We start from the raw sequence: 17,692 nt of genomic DNA, 5'->3' as shown, positions 1-17,692 counted from the left end.
GTCATAGTATAGTATGGCGTCAAAAAAAAAATGTCATAGTATAGTATGGCGTCAAAAACGGTCAAAAAATGTCATAGTATAGTATGGCGTCAAAAAATCATGGTCAAACAAAAATGTCATAGTATAGTATGGCGTCAAAAAACATGAAAAAATGTCATAGTATAGTATGGCGTCAAAAACGGTCAAAAAATGTCATAGTATAGTATGGCGTCAAAAAACATGAAAAAATGTCATAGTATAGTATAGCGTCAAAAAACATGTCAAAAAATGTCATAAGTATAGTATAGGCCTCAAAAACAGTCAAAAAATGTCATAGTATAGTATGGCGTCAAAAAACATGAAAAAATGTCATAGTATAGTATGGCGTCAAAAACGGTCAAAAAATGTCATAGTATAGTATGGCGTCAAAAACAGGTCAAAAAATGTCATAGTATAGTATGGCGTCAAAAACGGTCAAAAAATGTCATAGTATAGTATGGCGTCAAAAACGGTCAAAAAATGTCATAGTATAGTATGGCGTCAAAAACATGAAAAAATGTCATAGTATAGTATGGCCGTCAAAAAACAGTGTCATAGTATAGTATGGCGTCAAAAACGATGTCAAAAAAATGTCATAGTATAGTATGGCGTCAAAAACGGTCAAAAAATGTCATAGTATAGTATGGCGTCAAAAAACATGAAAAAATGTCATAGTATAGTATGGCGTCAAAAAACATGAAAAAATGTCATAGTATAGTATGGCGTCAAAAAACATGAAAAAATGTCATAGTATAGTATGGCGTCAAAAAACATGAAAAAATGTCATAGTATAGTATGGCGTCAAAAACGGTCAAAAAATGTCATAGTATAGTATGGCGTCAAAAAACATGAAAAAATGTCATAGTATAGTATGGCGTCAAAAAACATGTCAAAAAATGTCATAGTATAGTATGGCGTCAAAAACAGGTCAAAAAATGTCATAGTATAGTATGGCGTCAAAAAACATGAAAAAATGTCATAGTATAGTATGGCGTCAAAAACGGTCAAAAAATGTCATAGTATAGTATGGCGTCAAAAACGGTCAAAAAATGTCATAGTATAGTATGGCGTCAAAAAACATGAAAAAATGTCATAGTATAGTATGGCGTCAAAAACGGTCAAAAAATGTCATAGTATAGTATGGCGTCAAAAAACATGAAAAAATGTCATAGTATAGTATGGCGTCAAAAAACATGAAAAAATGTCATAGTATGGCGTCAAAAACGGTCAAAAAATGTCATAGTATAGTATGGCGTCAAAAACGGTCAAAAAATGTCATAGTACAAATATAGTATAGTATGGCGTCAAAAAACATGAAAAAATGTCAGTATGGTGTCAAAAACATGAAAAAATGTCATAGTATGGCGTCAAAAACGGTCAAAAAATGTCAGTATAGTATGGCGTCAAAAAACATGAAAAAATGTCATTTGTATAGAATGGAGTCTAAAACTGTCACAAAATCAGAAAAAAATGTCAGAACAGCATGTCATGAAAATATTTTGATTTGCTGATCAGTTTCTGTGTTCTTGTCTCTGCAGGAGAAGACTAAAGCAGCGGAAGACCTGCAGTGGATGAAAGAAAAAAAGTGTTACGAAGCTGTTAAGACTTCCAACGTCTAACTGCTGTAAACAGTTGGTTTCCTGTTGTTCAAGTGAAAACACTTTGTTTTTCCATCTATAATGTAGTCATTGGCACATTTTCCTAAATCTTTATCAAACACCTTTGAGAACATTCAACAGCATATGCTACAGATAATTAATAATTGTATCACAAGTAGTTAAATGATCACAAAGATGCTTCGTAGACATGTTCATCTTTGGAAAATGTGCTCATAACTACATTAACCCTAACACTGAGTGTTTCCTTGTGGTCAAATGTCATTATCTTTACTGTGATTTGTTAAATGTCTGGAATAAAATAATTTGAGTTTAATTTCTCTATTTTGTAACTGAAGTTAAACAAATCATTTTATTTTAAGGAAAAAATGTTATGATTGTCATGTTTTAATTTTTAAATATATTTTTTAAGGTTTATACTTAACTTTTAAATTTGTTCTACAGTCATTGTTCAGACTTGTAGTTTTTTAAACTAATGTTCACTTAAGACATTTTGTACAGGTTTCATACTTAATTCTTAGACCTATTTGTAAAGGGTTCATATATATATACACATACATACATATGTGTGTGTGTGTGTGTGTGTGTGTGTGCTCATAGCTACATTAACCCTAACTCTATCAAGTGTTTCCTCGTGGTCAAATGTCTGTCATTATCTTTGCTGTAATTTGTTAAATGTTCTAAACTTTTTAGTTGTATTTCTCTATTTTGAAACTGATGTCATTTTATTATAAGAAAAAGTCATTTTTTAAGGTTTTACACTTATTGTTCTTTTAAAGGTTTTGTGCTTAACTTTCTATGGGTTTAAAACTTATTGTTTAGCCATTTTTTAAGGTTCTAAATTTATTTTATTTAATTCTTAGACCTATTTTAAAGGTTTTATATATATATATATATATAATATATACACTTTTCAAGTCTGTGTAAAGCACTTTTACTCATGGCATTCTGAGTTAGTCATACCACAGAAAAAAGTGCTATTAACTACCCAGCTAAAATCGAATGGTTAAAAAAAAAAAAAATCAGCAAACATATAAAATAAGGTTTCAAAATCAAGAAAAAATAAGGGGCTGGGGGCGTGTCCGCTGAAGGTGCGGAAACCACGCCCACTCGATGCAGCACAATGACAGTTAGCATCCTGTTAGCATCCTATCCTGTACATGTTTGTGCCACCAGAACTTTTTGTTTTTGTTGATCTGTCTTCAAGGACTCAAGAAACAAGTTGCATTCTTTGTGCAGTTGTGTTACTGCCCCACTCTAACCAGTATTTTCTATCATAATATTTTTGCAGACAAATCTCTGAATTTGCTTTACACAGACTTTAAAGGTTGAACAATTAAAGGTTTTAAATGTGTTCTTAAAGTTTGTATATTTACTTTTTAGAACTATTTCAGTTGAAAAATACTAATTAGTACTAATTACACCTGATAAGTTGCAGCGGCTTTAATTTGTTGCTATTTGTTCTAGACAAGAGGTTTTTAGGTGTCAAACTACAGCTGAGATAATTGTCAGACTGGGTTAGGGTTAGAATAAACCAACACTGACCTTCAGGAAATGTCTTCATGTCTGTCTCTTCTCTCTGATTTAATGGTTCAAGTTTGAATTCTGTGGAGAAAAACACAATAAACACGAATATGAAGATGTGACTTTTAACACATCAAAAGTGTGAGTGTTTGAAATTGAAACGGAAATTGAACTTCAAAAGACAGAGAAGTAAAAGTAAAGTAAAAACACTAAATCTACAAAGAAACCACAGTGTGGACTAACTGGTTGTGGACTAATCAGAACTAGTCCAAGAGTTAAACACAAACACAGAAGAAGCCGCTCTGGAGAACTGACTTCACCAGCTCCTGATATTCACATAACAGCAGTGGATGGAAATGTTTTTTTCTCCAAATTCAGTTAAAATTTGAACTAAATTTGGTTGATAGAAGCCACAATGAAGCAAAATGACTAATTGACTTCTAATGTGACACTGAACTAAATAGGTTCTTCACATTTTTATGATTTACTGTACTAATGAGAAAGATGGAGAGAGAAGGAGAGACAGAGAGAGAATGAGACACAGAGGGAAAGAGACAAATAAAGAGGGAGAGACAGAGAGAAAGACACAGAGGGAGAAAGAGAGGGGGAGAGAGAGAAAGAGAGCCAAACTGGGAGAGAGAGAGGGGAGACAGAGATAGAGAGAAAGCATGAGAGTGAGTGAGAGAGCAAGAGACAAAGAGAAATAGAGAGAGAAGGGAGAAGGAGGCAGAAGGAATTAGAGAGTAACGCAGGGTACACACCAAAAGATAATTGGCTCTAAAATTTAGATTGATTTTACCCTCCCTGATCTGCTCTGAAGACAATCAGAGCCACCTCGATAAATATCAAAGCATGTTCAATATTTCTGATCAGAAATCCTGGTGTGTGGGGGGGGCACAACACGGACAAAACGGAAGCACAACAAACAAGAGACGTCGTTGTCCGCCATATTTGTTTAATCTAAAGTCTTGTTAGACTGTGTGAGATTTGGAGTTCTGAGAGTCAAGACTCTGGCTGTTGGTGGTGAATTTGTTAGTGTGTGGTGTGCTGTGTTGGTCTTCTCTCTGCACATCACACACTATAAGAACAAAACTGTGACATCTGACATTATTTGTCATCATGTGTGTGGTCTCTCACATTTTCTACATCAGGTAAGATTTTAAAAAATCTGTTAGTGTGAGCCAGACTTAAGAGAGTGACAGAGACAGACATAGAAAGAGGGAAAAATAGAGCTGATGTTTAAATTCTTCATTTTCTTTGAACTGTACATTCATGAACTATGTAAATAAATGTTATTAATTAGTGAAGTCTTTTGTGACAAATCAAAGTATTAAGACTTCAGATCAATTACTGGACATAAAGAGTTTAATGTCAGTGCTCGGTGTTGAACAGTTGATGTAAAGCTGATTGTGAATTACCTGGAGGTCTCAGTCCTGCGTTCAAATAACTTCTTCATTGTACAAAAACTGCAATCGTGGACAAAGTGGTGACACCTGGAGGAAATAAAAAGAGAAATATACAAAGGAAATTAATACACTACTACCTATTCGTCATCAACAGTTTAACCCCAGAACACAGATAAATATTCAACATTAGAGCTGAACCAGAACATTTTCCAAACATCAGAGGAGTGTCTCAGAAAATGGGCTGTTTCCCATCACGTATGACAAAAAAGCATCACATCTTTAGCAATCAATAACAATAAATATTTGTGGAAAATTAACTAAAATGATCTTAAATCTTAAATTTCTATATTAATTGTCTGTCAACTAATCACTGGAGGAATTGTGTATATTACTGTGAACTGCATAATAAAAATTTTCACTTAAGTACATTTTTGAAAGCAGGGTTTTCACTTGTGGTATTTTTAATTATACTTCAGCCCACAGGCAGAAAATTAACTGACAATAATTTTGAGTTTTTGTTAATTATTACAACTAGTACATGACATGATTAATCAGTTATTATATTCAGTACTAAACTCATTAAATACCAGGGACTTACAAAAATAGCACTGTTACTAACATTGATAATTCAGCTCATCAATATTTTTTATCAGCCTGGGTCAATCTTTAGGACTCATACCTGTTTGGTCTGTAAGGTGAGAGCTCATATTTCTGTCCAGGCTGCAGCAGCTGAACAAGTAAACCTGGAAAACATAAGTACAACACTTGAAAAACAAATAACCTCATTAATAAAGAATAGTTTACTTCCAAAACTTAAACAGTGTAGAAGAATACAACACTGAAAACTTAACACTAGAACCCTGACATTCACACTTTGAACTTTGAGGAGAATAAATTATGTTACTAGAATATGATCTCAGAGAGAAAAGCAGTTTTAAAAATAGTTTTTATAACATTAAACATTTCTAACATTAAATTCTGCTCATACATTGTGATCTACTCTTGAGGCTTAAAACTTGTGGAAGAGCACAGAGTTAAAATCTTCTTTTCAAACTTGTATTTACCACAACACTGAGCTCAATAAAGTCTCAAGTCACTACAAACTAATTTCTAATCAATAATGTACACATCAGGGGATCAATGGATGGCTATGGACAGATTACTACCACAAAGACACACAAAACGACAAAGAGTCGAGAAACTGAGACGCAATTCAATGTTTAACTGCCACACTGAAACACAAAATGACCACAAAGAATCGTTAAATGACCAGGTATAGACACAAATCTGCAAATACACAATACGATGCAAAACAACCACAAGAAGCTAACCATAAGTAGTATAGTAGCCAGCTAGAGACGCTAAAAGAGGGAATACCACCACAAACAGACACACAATGACACATCGACATGATAATAAACTGACCTAGATCGAGCACAAAATTACAAAGAAGCAGTAAAATGTCTGCAGGGTTATTGTAAAGAGATGCAAACGGAGTTGTAAACAGAAAAACTGAATACTAAACAGTTACCATCCTCCACAACTCATGTCATGGAAGCTTTAGCCTCAGAAACATAAACATACTTTAACCCACGCAAATAAAAACGACGACAGGAAGAAAGAAATCCCCAAACATCATTTAAAGACTATGCTAATGCTTAGGCTCGCCACTGATGCTAATGCTAACACCTAGGTGTAAAACAACCTTGTGGAGACGCAAAATGATATAAAACGACCACAAATAGCCACAAACCGGCGATATGACGACATGTTAAAACACCATAAACGAAGTTAAAATCATCAGGATGGAACACAAAATGACAAAGAGCCGCAAAATGTCGGTAAAGTAAAAACAAATACAAACAGGAATTTACACAAATTACTAAGAGCCCATTGTGTTAAAAAAAAAAAAAAAAAATTATACCGTGTGAAAATGAAAGCTCGGGTTTTAACCATTTGTTCAGAGTCCGCTGTAAGATAGCAGGGATCCTCGTTCCCGTGACACAACATGACCTCGTGTAGAGTGCCCCATAGAGTCTATGGCCCACCCACCACCGTGACGTCACTCAGAGAAATATGACTTTTCTAGGCTTTTCCTGGGCTTTTGAAAAGTTTTACAAAGATTAAAACATCATGGCACAACACCGTTAAGTTTAACGGTAAGATCAGCGACGAAGCACCGTCAAATTAATCATAGCGAGATAATTAACAACAATTAACAACAAAAGCAAAAGTAAATACAACATATATTTACCTATATTTGTTCATCCAACTGGGGAATGGCCTACCGGCAGTTCTGCTCTTCTCCCAGTGCCTGTTGGAGTGGAGCACAGAGCATATTGCAAAGAGAGGTTTCATGCAGTATTTTCTACATAAAAACTGACTACCCTTACAAACTATGTCATCTCATACACTGTACAGCTAGTGTTCTTGACCTATTCACAAACACAACACAGTGTCAACAGTAAATTTACATGTATCCTTTTCAAAAGTAAATTTGTGTAATAAAGAAAATTTGAGGTGCTTTGTCAGAGATACAGGTTGCAGGGTGCCTGCAGGATGTGAGGTGTGATTGAAGATGATAATACATTTTCTGTGTTATACTGACACCTTATGGTGAGTGTGATGAGACAAAACCACTGACAGATGAACAGAAGACACAACATCTATGAGAAGTCGTGCTTCCCCACTGGGGGTATGATAGCTTTAGCACTTATCACTTTTTAATAGTGAAGAAATGATGTATAATAAACAACTGGATTTTTAAAAAGTAAGGAAAGATGGATAAGTATGTGTGAGTTTCAGGAGGAGTTAAGTTGTGAATAAACTGCATTCCTTCTTCATCTCTAGAGAGTGACTTTCAGCTGCAGTCAAAGGATGTGGCTGAGATGTTTTTAGTTTGTAGGGTGGGCCTGTAGAAGTGTAAAAAAACCCTGCAGCTTCCGCCCAAAGCTCCCAAAATCAGATCACACCTTCATATTTAAGACTTACTGTGAAACTGCACAAAGATAAAAATAATTACAATGGTTTTAGAGAGAATTTTCTTTTTTCTTTTTTCTTGTAACTCTGTCACATACCTGAAATGATGTTAGTGTCATTGTAAAGCGCAACTAAGCATAACAAGGTAATGTTGACACAGTTTAAGTCTTTTAAATTGGAGGGGAAAAAACCCCCTTTCAAACGCACTCAACCTCTTTTTTGTTACACACAGAGTAAACAGAAACACAATATTTGTTTGGTGCACAGCAAAATAGCAAGCATTAACACATCAACACATTGACATTCTTGCAAGTTGTTTCAATTCCTTAAACATGTTGCCACTTTTCAGCAGAAATCAGCAGTTCAAATTTCGTGTTGAGGACACAACCATCTGAGTGTGGTTGAAACACACTTCCTGTTGCTTCAACAAAAAAAAAAAAAGAAGAAGAAAAAAAGCAGATGTCATAGAGACAGGAAAGCTCTCGTCCTGAGGTGAGTTTATATGAAATTGTCACACACACGCCCATCTAGTCTGCAGTCAACTTCCTTTGTTGAACCTCACAGCACAGCAGATATATGACTCAGCTCGGCGACACAGCCTCTACATGTGCAACTCAATGGAAAATGTGGCTTATCAAGGTCCTCGGTGTCATTTGTAAGTTTTTATGTGCTTGCATTCATTTTTGTGATTTATCCAATTGTCTGAAGAATATTTTTGTGCACATTCACTGAACATTGGCGTTCTTTGATTTGACAGATTTCACTGCTGTTTGTGCAGCTGAAGATGGTAAGATGCACACACTGACATACTGACAAAACATGAAAATGTATTTCATGCAGTTGACACTCATTTGAAGGATAGTTCTGCATTTTTTTAGTCATTAAAAACTTTTAGTCTGAAAGCAGTTGGACAAAAACATCTCAGTTTCTAAGTAAACTTATGTGATTGTATATCTTAATACCAAAGCCACATTTATATATTAAATGCTTTAATAGCCTGTGCTAAGTCATAATCAGACCAGAGTAATGATTAGGAAGTAGCGCATGGGTTATGTAAACATGAGGAACATGAAGTACTCTGTTGTTATGACAGTTCCTAGAATTAGACAAGATCATATTTCAGTATTCTGTAGTGCAAACTTTATGTTTTTACATAGTTACATTTTCTAAACTGTGTTGTCCATGGAATGTCCCTGCTCCTGTGTCATTCAGTACATGAGGTGAATAAAACAACACCCAATAATATGTTGTATAGTCAGAAAGTAGTGAAAAATGCCCGTTGGAAATCCCAGTTTATTAATGCTGCCATTGCTGTTTAAATCTCCACTTGTCATGTAGATAAAGCACAAATGTTGGCTGTTCTGATTTAAAGTCTCTGTTATACCTCTCCTATCATCCACCAGTCACAGACACGTACAGAAATGTTCCTCCAACCTCTCCTGTGCCAGAACCGACTACAGCTGTCTATGGTAAGATTTTAACATTGGTTAATTTCCTGCTCAGAAATCTAAGAGTAAGAATGATCATGCAGAGTAATGTGGAAAGACATTACTTCCTGAAATTAGTCAGTTCAAAAAGTATAAAGGTAATACATTTTGTAAGGACTTGATGAGAAAATTAACCCAAAATCATTGTGTGCATCATATGGTATTCAGCTGATTTTGGATCAAGGGTGAGAAATGGAGAAATGAAATCATCATGGGCGTTGTCAAAGAGTTTCAGCAATCATTTCATTTTTGCTGTATGTACTGGTTCGCACCTAGATGACCTAACCGCAGTTTGGCTCTCTGCCTTTTAGAAGAAACCTATCAACCCTTTAAAACCTACACAGACAAGGTGCAAAATAAAACTATGAGAAATGCTATATCACTTTATTAATAAATTGATTATATTTCAAAGTGGAATTTCCCTGAAAACCATGTGTTCATGAATTATTTTAACTGTAATTTTTATCTCATTTTGGAGCCACATGCAGTACATTCATAACCTGAGACTAAGACAAGAATAACGTAAAAAAAAAAAAAAAATCACAGTAAAACCTCTAATGTCAGTGGGCAAAAATGTGCGTGGTCATTTCAGCATGTAATTTTTCTGTTTTTTAATACATTTCCAGAGCCTCCCACACCATCTCTGCATCTACAGTCAACCTGGTTGGAGGTGTTCCCCTCTGAGAAAGTGGAGCTCTATTGTAATATGACTGACAGCTCTGACTGGACCATCAACTGGCACAGAAATGGAGTTCAAGTGAAAAATTCAGATCCAAATGTGACTTTCTCTGCAGAGAACTCAATACTTATGATCACTGAAGCATCAAATACGCATTCTGGAAATTATTCCTGTAAAGGTCAACACAAGTCAAAGAGCTTTTCTACTCAAGACAGCAACTCACTCAGCATAACAGTCAATGGTAGGTTTCATTATCTCACACATATTTTTGCTTAATGTCTAGACAGAATATAATCAAGAATAACTGAAATGTCACCCTTTTCTCCTTCTGATTAGAAAACAAGCTCAAACCTACTCTGAGCCGACAACCCAACTATAACAAGATGTTCCCTGGAGAGACTGTCACCTTCACATGCAGGGTTGATATAGCCTCTGGATGGGAATTTCTGTGGTACCATAATGAAAATGAAATTGCAGCATCTAATACTGATACTTATATGATAAAGGCTATAACTCTTTCTAACAGTGGACAGTACCACTGCAAGGCCAAGAGAGGCCCATTCTACACAGAAAAGAGTGACCCAATGTCTCTGCAGGTCTCTGGTAAGCATACCTTTGTACTGTGTCACCAGCTAAGTCAGGCCACATCACAAGCACAGGACCAGTTCATTGATATTTACGTTTGGTACTTAAATGAAGCTGACAGTTGGAGTAGCTAATATGCACTTGACAGTTTTGTGTTCCTTTTTCTTATCCTTTTCTGACGCAACACTTACTCATGATCACAATATATTTTGTTTGTTTAACCTGTACAAACACCTAATTGTAAAAATGTCAGTTTTGGCCAGGCTAACTGTGTCTTGTTTTCAATCTTTGTGCTAAGCTAAGCTAACAGACTGTTGGCTGGACCATATTCACCAATACAAACACACAGACCAAAGAATGGCATTAATCTGCACCTCATATTTCACCAAGAAATATTATATATTAGCATATTTCCCAAAATCATTGCATCATTCCTTTATTAACCTAAGTCTTAATTGAGGTGGTTATACTGACACACTTAATGACCACTTTATGAGGAACAGCTGCACTTTCTATTTTACAAGTCAAGAAACAGGTCTGTCATAATTTTTTTTTTTTTTTTTTTTTACAAAGTTTAGAATGTTTTCAGAGCTGTGTAATTTCAAATGAATGTTAATTTCTGCAGTCATAGTGAAGGGTAATGCTGTAATGGACTACATTATATTGAGATGTGTTTCTATGTTTTTTACATACAGCAGGATGGCAGAATATTTAAGAAAAGTATAAAGAGGTCTGGTAACACCACTTTTAACTATGACCTTAATGCTAAACCATATAATTTAACACGTCAATGTGAGAGTCAAATATCAAAATAAGAACATTATAGGCATCATAAATGTAGACTTTATAGCAAAACTGTTATATTGGATTGCATTAGTTTGTACAGGTTTACCTAATGAAGTGGCTGCTGTGTGCGTATGATTGCACACAAACTTGGAGGTACAGTGTAGCAGTAATATTGTGTGAATGTGCTTTTCTGTTTTAGCAAATGATCCAATATCAACAATAAGCAAGAACCCTGCTTTTGACCCAATGTATGTTGGAGAAAAAGTGACCTTCACTTGCAGTGTTGATGTGGACTCTGACTGGAAGTATCAGTGGTACAAAGATGGAGAGGAACTCCCATCTTCCACTGAAAAAACCCTCATCAAAACTCTCAGACTGTCTGATATGGGGAACTACTCATGCATTGCCACCAGAGGTGCAACATCAACAGCACCGAGTGAAGAAATGCTACAAGTTTATGGTAGGTAAAAACAGCAAAGTTGATAATAATTTAAAGCACTGTGTCTAAGAAAAGATTTTTTTTTCATTGTTAATTTGTAAAAATGCTCATCATCTATTGTATGTTAATTCAAAATTTTCTGTTTTCTTCCTGTTATCACTCATGCCTTAAAAAAAATGAAACAGCATTTTGAGAGCTCCTTGCTTCCGTTATTTTATGCATTTTCTGTTGAAACAGGATGTTGTGGTGTAGCATAAAGCAGGGAGGGATAGCTCAGTGGTTAGCAGTGTATGTGTGTAGCACTGGAATATCAGTTAGACAAAGGATGTTTTATCTGAGGGTAAAGGTGCTATTGTTGGCTAATGAACTGGAAACAAGTCAGAATTAGTCATTTTAAGGTTTCACACATGCCACTGATTTATTTTATACTTACTTGTATTTTTGGGCTTTATTGTTTTTGCAGCTGTTAATGAAACTGCACTCTGCCCCCTCTATGTTAATGCTTGATTAAGGCAGTCCTTTATCCTTTATTGTTCCTTCTCTAAACCACGTGAATAGTGGACCATTGTGGTTTGAATTGGCATCATCATCATCATCATTGGATGTTTAGGTTGACTGTCCTCACACACTGAAGACTTAGCCTTATGTTGTGTTTTTCAGCATCTACAAGGACATTGTAGCTCTGCCTCTGGCTGTTTGTTCTCTCAGAAATAACATGGTGGTTTTCACTTGTTAGAAAGTAAATCAGGCAGACCAGCACTTAGGTTTGACTTAAAGTGAGCTTGCAATGAGTTTACTTTGTCCATCTTGACTGAGTTTTTATATGCTTTTGTTGTGTTTGCAACAAGCAGGTGCAATAACTACTCTGTTGCTTTTACCTGTCTTTTGTATGGTAAAAAATAATGCATAATATGAAGAGGCAGAGCTGGCACAACAAAACAATTAGTCAACAGAAAATTAATCACCAAATGTTCTGACAAATATTATATAATACAAAAGAAAAACATATTCAAATGATTATTCGATTAATCAGTAGAATAACCTGAGGAATACTCGATGAATGGTTTGCTGCAGCCCTACAAAGATGATATCTCTGATATTAAAAGTGGCTATAAAATGTGTTTCTCTTTCTGTAGCAATTCCTCAACCATTTTTGAAGCCTGAGACTCCATGGTTGGATGTGTTCCCAACCGAGGGTGTGAAGTTGAGCTGTGAGATGGACAGCAGCTCTGGCTGGAAGTACATATGGTCCAAAGACAAACAGAGGGTCGAGGCTGATGATACTGTGTCCTTTGGCCAGGATGGAGCTACTCTTTCCATCCTTTCTGCTTCAGCTAAACATAAGGGAAACTATACCTGTGAGGGACACCTCCAGGACAGGTCTGTCAGCAGCAGTCCTAGTTTTGAACTTAGTCTCACAGTGTATGGTGAGTTTTCATCTAAATTTCCATGAAAATATATATATTTTTTAAATTAAATACTTCCTTGGGGCAAATCTAAAATAGAGAATGTTTTCTTTATTTTAGGTATAATAATTAGATTAGGCTAAGGGATATGGGTGGGATAAATATCTGTTAAAGTCACGTCTTGCCTTTTGGGTACAATGTAATTTTGTGCACTGTTTGCAATGGCATGTTTATCTACCCTCAGATGAGAAACCCAGAGTCACACTGACACAATATCCAGAGTACACTGTGATGTTCCCTGAGGAATCAGTCTTCTTCAGTTGTCACATTATCGTCTCCTCTGGATGGGAGTACCAGTGGTACAAAGATGGTGCTCAACTCTCCCAATATGGAAACAGTCATAACATCAGTTTTGTTGGGACAAAAGACACTGGTTCATATACATGCCAAGTTAAAAGAGGAAGGGATATGGTCTTCAAGTCAGACCACAGTCAGGCCGTAAGGCTCAAAGTTGAAGGTACGTTTTTTTGCCCCCCCATTCATGTATGTTCTCAGTCAGCTCTGCTGGGACCAAAGAAAGAGGCAAAAATCAAGTCTTTCAACCAATTCTAGTCAAGTTAAATCTTTCTTTGTTGTATACTAGCATTGAGTTTTCCAGATATGTTTCTTTGATGCATCTTTGATCAGTTATGATGCTAGTATCTGATTGGTCAGGTATTTTAACCCAACCCAACCGGTCGAGGCAGATGGCCGCCCAACCTGAGTCCGGTTCTGCTCGAGGTTTCTGCCTCTTAAAAGGAAGTTTTTCCTTGCCACTGTCGCCTAGTGCTTGCTCATGGTGGGATTTGTTGGGTCTCTCTCTGTAAATACCTATTTTAAAGAGTACGATCTAGACCTGCTCTATATGAAAAGTGCCTTGAGATGACTTTTGTTGTGATGTGGTGGTATATAAATAAAATTGAATTGAATTGAATTGAATTTTATGAGCTACTGGTGTACAGTATACGCACACATACATTTCCTCTGTTTTGTGTGTTTAGAGAAAAGGCCTAAGCCCGTGATGACTCAGGACCCAAATGATAAGAAGGTGTATGCCGGAGAGACATTGTCCTTCGAATGTAAAGTTGAAATCTCCTCTGGTTGGGAGTATCACTGGTACAAAGATAATACAACGCTCCAGGTTTCTGGCAGTAGTTTTAAAATCTCCAGTGCCAGTTCATCAAACAATGGGAATTATATGTGCATGGCCAAAAGAGACAAATCAATGTACCACACAGAGCACAGCGATGGACAGAACTTACAAATATCTGGTGAGCCAATGGAAATGATTTTGTATTGACATGTTGTGATGTATTTAGATGAATAATGTTGTCTTCATCTGTGATTATGGATTTGAAAGTGGATGATATGATTTGTCTGTCTGTTCTTAGAAATTCCTGTTCCATCCTTGAAGCTAGAAACCCCTTGGCTCGATGTGTTCCCTACTGAGAGAGTGAATTTTAGCTGTGGGATGGAGGACAACTGGATATATACGTGGTACAAAGACGGAAAGCCGATCCATGCTGATGGTACTGTGTCTACTTACTCGGATGGAGCCACTCTCAACATCACGTCTGCTGCAATCTCACATAGTGGACAGTACAGCTGCTCAGGAAAACTCAACTCAAAGACAAGGTCTGTCACCAGCCACACCAGCCCTGGAGTAACACTCAGTGTTTACGGTGAGATTTTATTTTTTTCTCTTTTCAGGCAAAGTTCTACGGAGTAACATCTTTAAATTGATTGTTTTATTTTAACTTGTATGACTGGAAAAGGTGGCAAGTGGGGAGTGCATTAAGCAAAAACAACCATTAAACAGCCAAATAAATAAATAAAAATCTGCTCATCTCCAAGAAGACAGTGCCCCCCCAAAGTCCGGGACACAACCCATCATTAAACAACACATTTTTTCTTTTTACAGAATGAACAAACAGGATTGTTAAGTCTGAATCTTTTAGGAGCTGATAGGCAGATTTTTTTTTTTTTACCTCTGGACAGAGCCAGGTGAGCGGTTTCTCCCCTGCCTCCAGTCTTTTGCTAAGCTAAGCCATCAGGCAAGAGAGCGGTATCAATAATTTTTTTAGAGAGAGAAGAGACATGTATCATTCTGGTAAGGAAGTAGAGTTTCAGTACATCAAAACAGCCATTGGAGGCATCTAGTTACAGGCCAGTGTTTCCTGATGCCAGGCTGTAGAGTGTGATTTACATTTAAATTCTATTATACTAATAGCAATGGCATTATTATCACCCCTCAGACACAAAACCCAAACTTACACTGATGCAGAATCCCGACTACGATGTGATGTACACTGAAGATTCAGTCTTCTTCAGCTGTCACATTAATGTCTCTAGTGGATGGGAATACCTGTGGTACAAAAATGGCGCTCAACTCTCCCAATCTGGAAACAGTCATAACATCAGTCTTCAGACAAAAGACACTGGATCATATACATGCCAAGCTAGAAGAGGAACAGATACGGTCTTCCTTTCAGACCAGAGTCAGCAAGTAGTGCTCGATGTCAAAGGTAAGTTTTTCTTGACTTCCTCCTTTTACTTCTATGTACATCTGCAACTTTGAATGTGTTCATCACAGGTTTTTGTTGTGCTTGCTGCAGAGCGCCCACAGGCTAAGATAATCCTGTTAACCGGCTGGTCAGAGGTCTTCTCCACTGACAGCTTGGTGCTCCAATGTGCGGTGCAGGATAGCCAGGACACGTGGAACTACACATGGTAAAAACACCTCAAAAACACCAGTTAATACTACAGAACAAAGTTTTCTAAATGCATTCTGAAACTTACCAAAAAAACCAACAACAATCATCCAGAAAATTCTACATTAAAAATTCAAACAGGTCTAAAGAGACAGAACAAATCAATCAGCTGCCCTCTGAGAGACATACAGTCACACCCCAGAATGACCCAGACCAGAGCCTGTACACCTGCCAAGGCATCCGTGCTGGGAGACCATCTTATTCCAAGCACAGTGATTCTTTCAAAACCAAGAACCTTCGTGAGTACACGTGAAGTCTGGAAGTTATGACTATTAACCCTATAAATATTCTCTCTCACTCCCATTCTCTGTTTTTTTGCTTCTAATGTGCAGTTTTGAAGAGGAGAGTGCTTCTCTCCATCTCCGGCTGTCTCTTCTTTGGCCTCATCGCCGTCCTGCTTGGATGCATTGCCCTCAGATTCTTCCGCAAACCAGGTGTTACTTTACTTTAATTTTTTGAGAGAATTATCATTACAGTTACATATAGTGTCATTTTTGGCAGCAGCAGACAGAGAAAAAACACTTACTGCAGATTTAAATGTAACGCCCTAACTTCTTAACAATATATTTTGCATCACAAAATAAACAAAAGCCACAATGAGGTGACCTATAATCATTTCTTATCAAGTAGCTGGTGATGAAGACAACCCAGAAGAGAGCAACCTGTTTCTCACCATGGCTCAGCTAAAGAACCGTTCTGGTATGGCAACACCACCTCTCATGGCTTGTGGTTTCTGTGTCACCCATTTCCGCAATATGCAACAGCTACTGCTCCCCTACACCAGTGATTCATTTCTGAGCTATTTTTGAATTTTCTGTTAGTGAAACCACCTACACCTACAGGTTTGGGTCTGACTTTCATAGTTGGCCTTTAGCTTCTGGTTCCCTTGTGTTAAAACTTCCTTCCACCCTCCTGCAGACGCACCTTGTCCACTGGTTCAGTACATCACCGATGCATCTCTGAATGATGCATCTAAAGGTAAATGATGAATAAAACAGATGATGTAAAACTGTAATTACTAATAGGGCTGATTATTGATTAATCTGTTGATTATCTTCTTAATTCATAGTTACTGTATTCTGTCAGACAACTGATTGATAAATTAACTGGTTGTTTAAAGGTTCCCTGTGTTTATCCTTCACTGAGTCTCTGTTTTTCTTGGTTGTTTTTTTTTTTTACAATCTAACCTGCAGAAGGGGATGAGAATGGCACAGTTTGCAATGAAACAACACCACTACCCATAACCACAGAGGAGGACCAAGGTAATATTATAATCACTTTTCTAACAAAACATGACGACGGGTGCTGCACCAGTTTCTCTGTAACTGAGACATAATCTATAACTGATCCATCTTTCTACATCTCTGTGTCTTTCTAGCTGTGACGACTGACAGCCATGAAACAGAAGAAAACGGTGGACTGGTTTCCTTCAAATAATGAGTCACTGAGGATGCATTTACGTCATCATAGCAGATAATCATTATCAGACTGAAAGTCTGTAGTTTTGCTTCAGCCTTGTGAAGCTTTAATTCTCAACATGCACCAGGAAACAAACTTTTTGAATATATGAAAGCCAGAGTGACAGTTTTACTAGTGTGAAATGCTTATCACTTGTGGTCGGAAAAAAATGAAAAAAGAAAAAGAAAAAAAAAAAGAAGCAAAGTTTGGTATAAGAGTGACACCAGGTGGCCAGGCCAAACTCTAACTCTGTACAACAGCCATCATAGGACATCTAAGATTCAGCTTGTCTGGCTCAGCCCTACATAGTCCTCGTATCTATGTACAGCATAGATACAAAGGCTACGCATCTTTGTTTCAGCCTCAGTTATGCTTTGACTGGTGAGCTAATGTTCTGAGGTTCACTTTGTTAGTCTAAATACATGCCTGGGGATCATTAGGGTTGTTTAAAGAACGAGTTTTAAAGATTACTCGTTTTAGAGGCATCCTGTCATAAGCA

The 17,692-nt window shown here is 36.8% G+C and overlaps 1 protein-coding gene and 2 long non-coding RNA genes across 6 annotated transcripts in view; all 3 read left to right on the top strand.

Moving 5' to 3' along the window:
- Positions 1 to 1,295, top strand: part of LOC127142566 (uncharacterized) — a 4,493-nt gene extending 3,198 nt beyond the window's left edge. The window contains exons 1-3 of one of the 3 annotated variants that reach the window (XR_007813416.1): positions 106 to 181; positions 415 to 490; positions 946 to 1,295. This is a non-coding gene — a long non-coding RNA (uncharacterized LOC127142566). Of the gene's footprint in view, positions 1 to 105; positions 182 to 291; positions 376 to 414; positions 491 to 945 lie in introns of those variants that run through there. The other 2 variants (XR_007813414.1, XR_007813415.1) reach the window with 2 other exon arrangements.
- LOC127142567 (uncharacterized) overlaps positions 1 to 3,289 on the top strand; it is a 10,423-nt gene extending 7,134 nt beyond the window's left edge. The window contains exon 5 of the long non-coding RNA XR_007813417.1: positions 1,557 to 3,289. This is a non-coding gene — a long non-coding RNA (uncharacterized LOC127142567). The remainder of the gene's footprint in view (positions 1 to 1,556) is intronic.
- A 4,756-nt stretch (positions 3,290 to 8,045) lies between these two features.
- LOC108889445 (titin) lies at positions 8,046 to 17,397 on the top strand. Of its 2 annotated transcripts, none has more exons than XM_018685885.2 (18): positions 8,046 to 8,198; positions 8,301 to 8,330; positions 8,947 to 9,012; positions 9,657 to 9,950; positions 10,046 to 10,312; positions 11,280 to 11,540; positions 12,656 to 12,946; positions 13,170 to 13,442; positions 13,966 to 14,235; positions 14,356 to 14,646; positions 15,220 to 15,489; positions 15,580 to 15,694; positions 15,817 to 15,974; positions 16,068 to 16,169; positions 16,363 to 16,434; positions 16,654 to 16,713; positions 16,929 to 16,997; positions 17,114 to 17,397. In XM_018685885.2, the coding sequence occupies exons 1-18, from the start codon at positions 8,120 to 8,122 to the stop codon at positions 17,170 to 17,172; spliced, it is 3,027 nt and encodes a 1,008-aa protein (XP_018541401.1). In that variant the 5' UTR covers positions 8,046 to 8,119; the 3' UTR covers positions 17,173 to 17,397. The 2 variants fall into 2 exon arrangements, with proteins under 2 accessions (XP_018541401.1, XP_018541402.1); XM_018685886.2 differs by having other exon boundaries at positions 8,047 to 8,198; positions 16,366 to 16,434.
- Positions 17,398 to 17,692: the final 295 nt, after the last annotated feature.

The sequence above is a fragment of the Lates calcarifer genome, linkage group LG6 (assembly GCF_001640805.2).
Source record: "Lates calcarifer isolate ASB-BC8 linkage group LG6, TLL_Latcal_v3, whole genome shotgun sequence".
NCBI classification, from domain to species: domain Eukaryota; kingdom Metazoa; phylum Chordata; class Actinopteri; family Centropomidae; genus Lates; species Lates calcarifer.
The sequence above is the reverse complement of the archived record's forward strand: the minus strand, read 5'-3'. Positions and strand labels throughout refer to the sequence as shown.

What these genes read in the sequence shown, in the direction of transcription:
- LOC108889445 (XM_018685885.2), top strand. Translation starts at nt 8,120, where the DNA reads ATGACTCAGCTCGGCGACACAGCCTCTACATGTGCAACTCAATGGAAA. An exon ending in AGAAATGCTACAAGTTTATG is followed by an intron (nt 11,541 to 12,655) that starts GTAGGTAAAAAC and finishes CTCTTTCTGTAG; the next exon opens with CAATTCCTCAACCATTTTTG. An exon ending in ACTTAGTCTCACAGTGTATG is followed by an intron (nt 12,947 to 13,169) that starts GTGAGTTTTCAT and finishes ATCTACCCTCAG; the next exon opens with ATGAGAAACCCAGAGTCACA.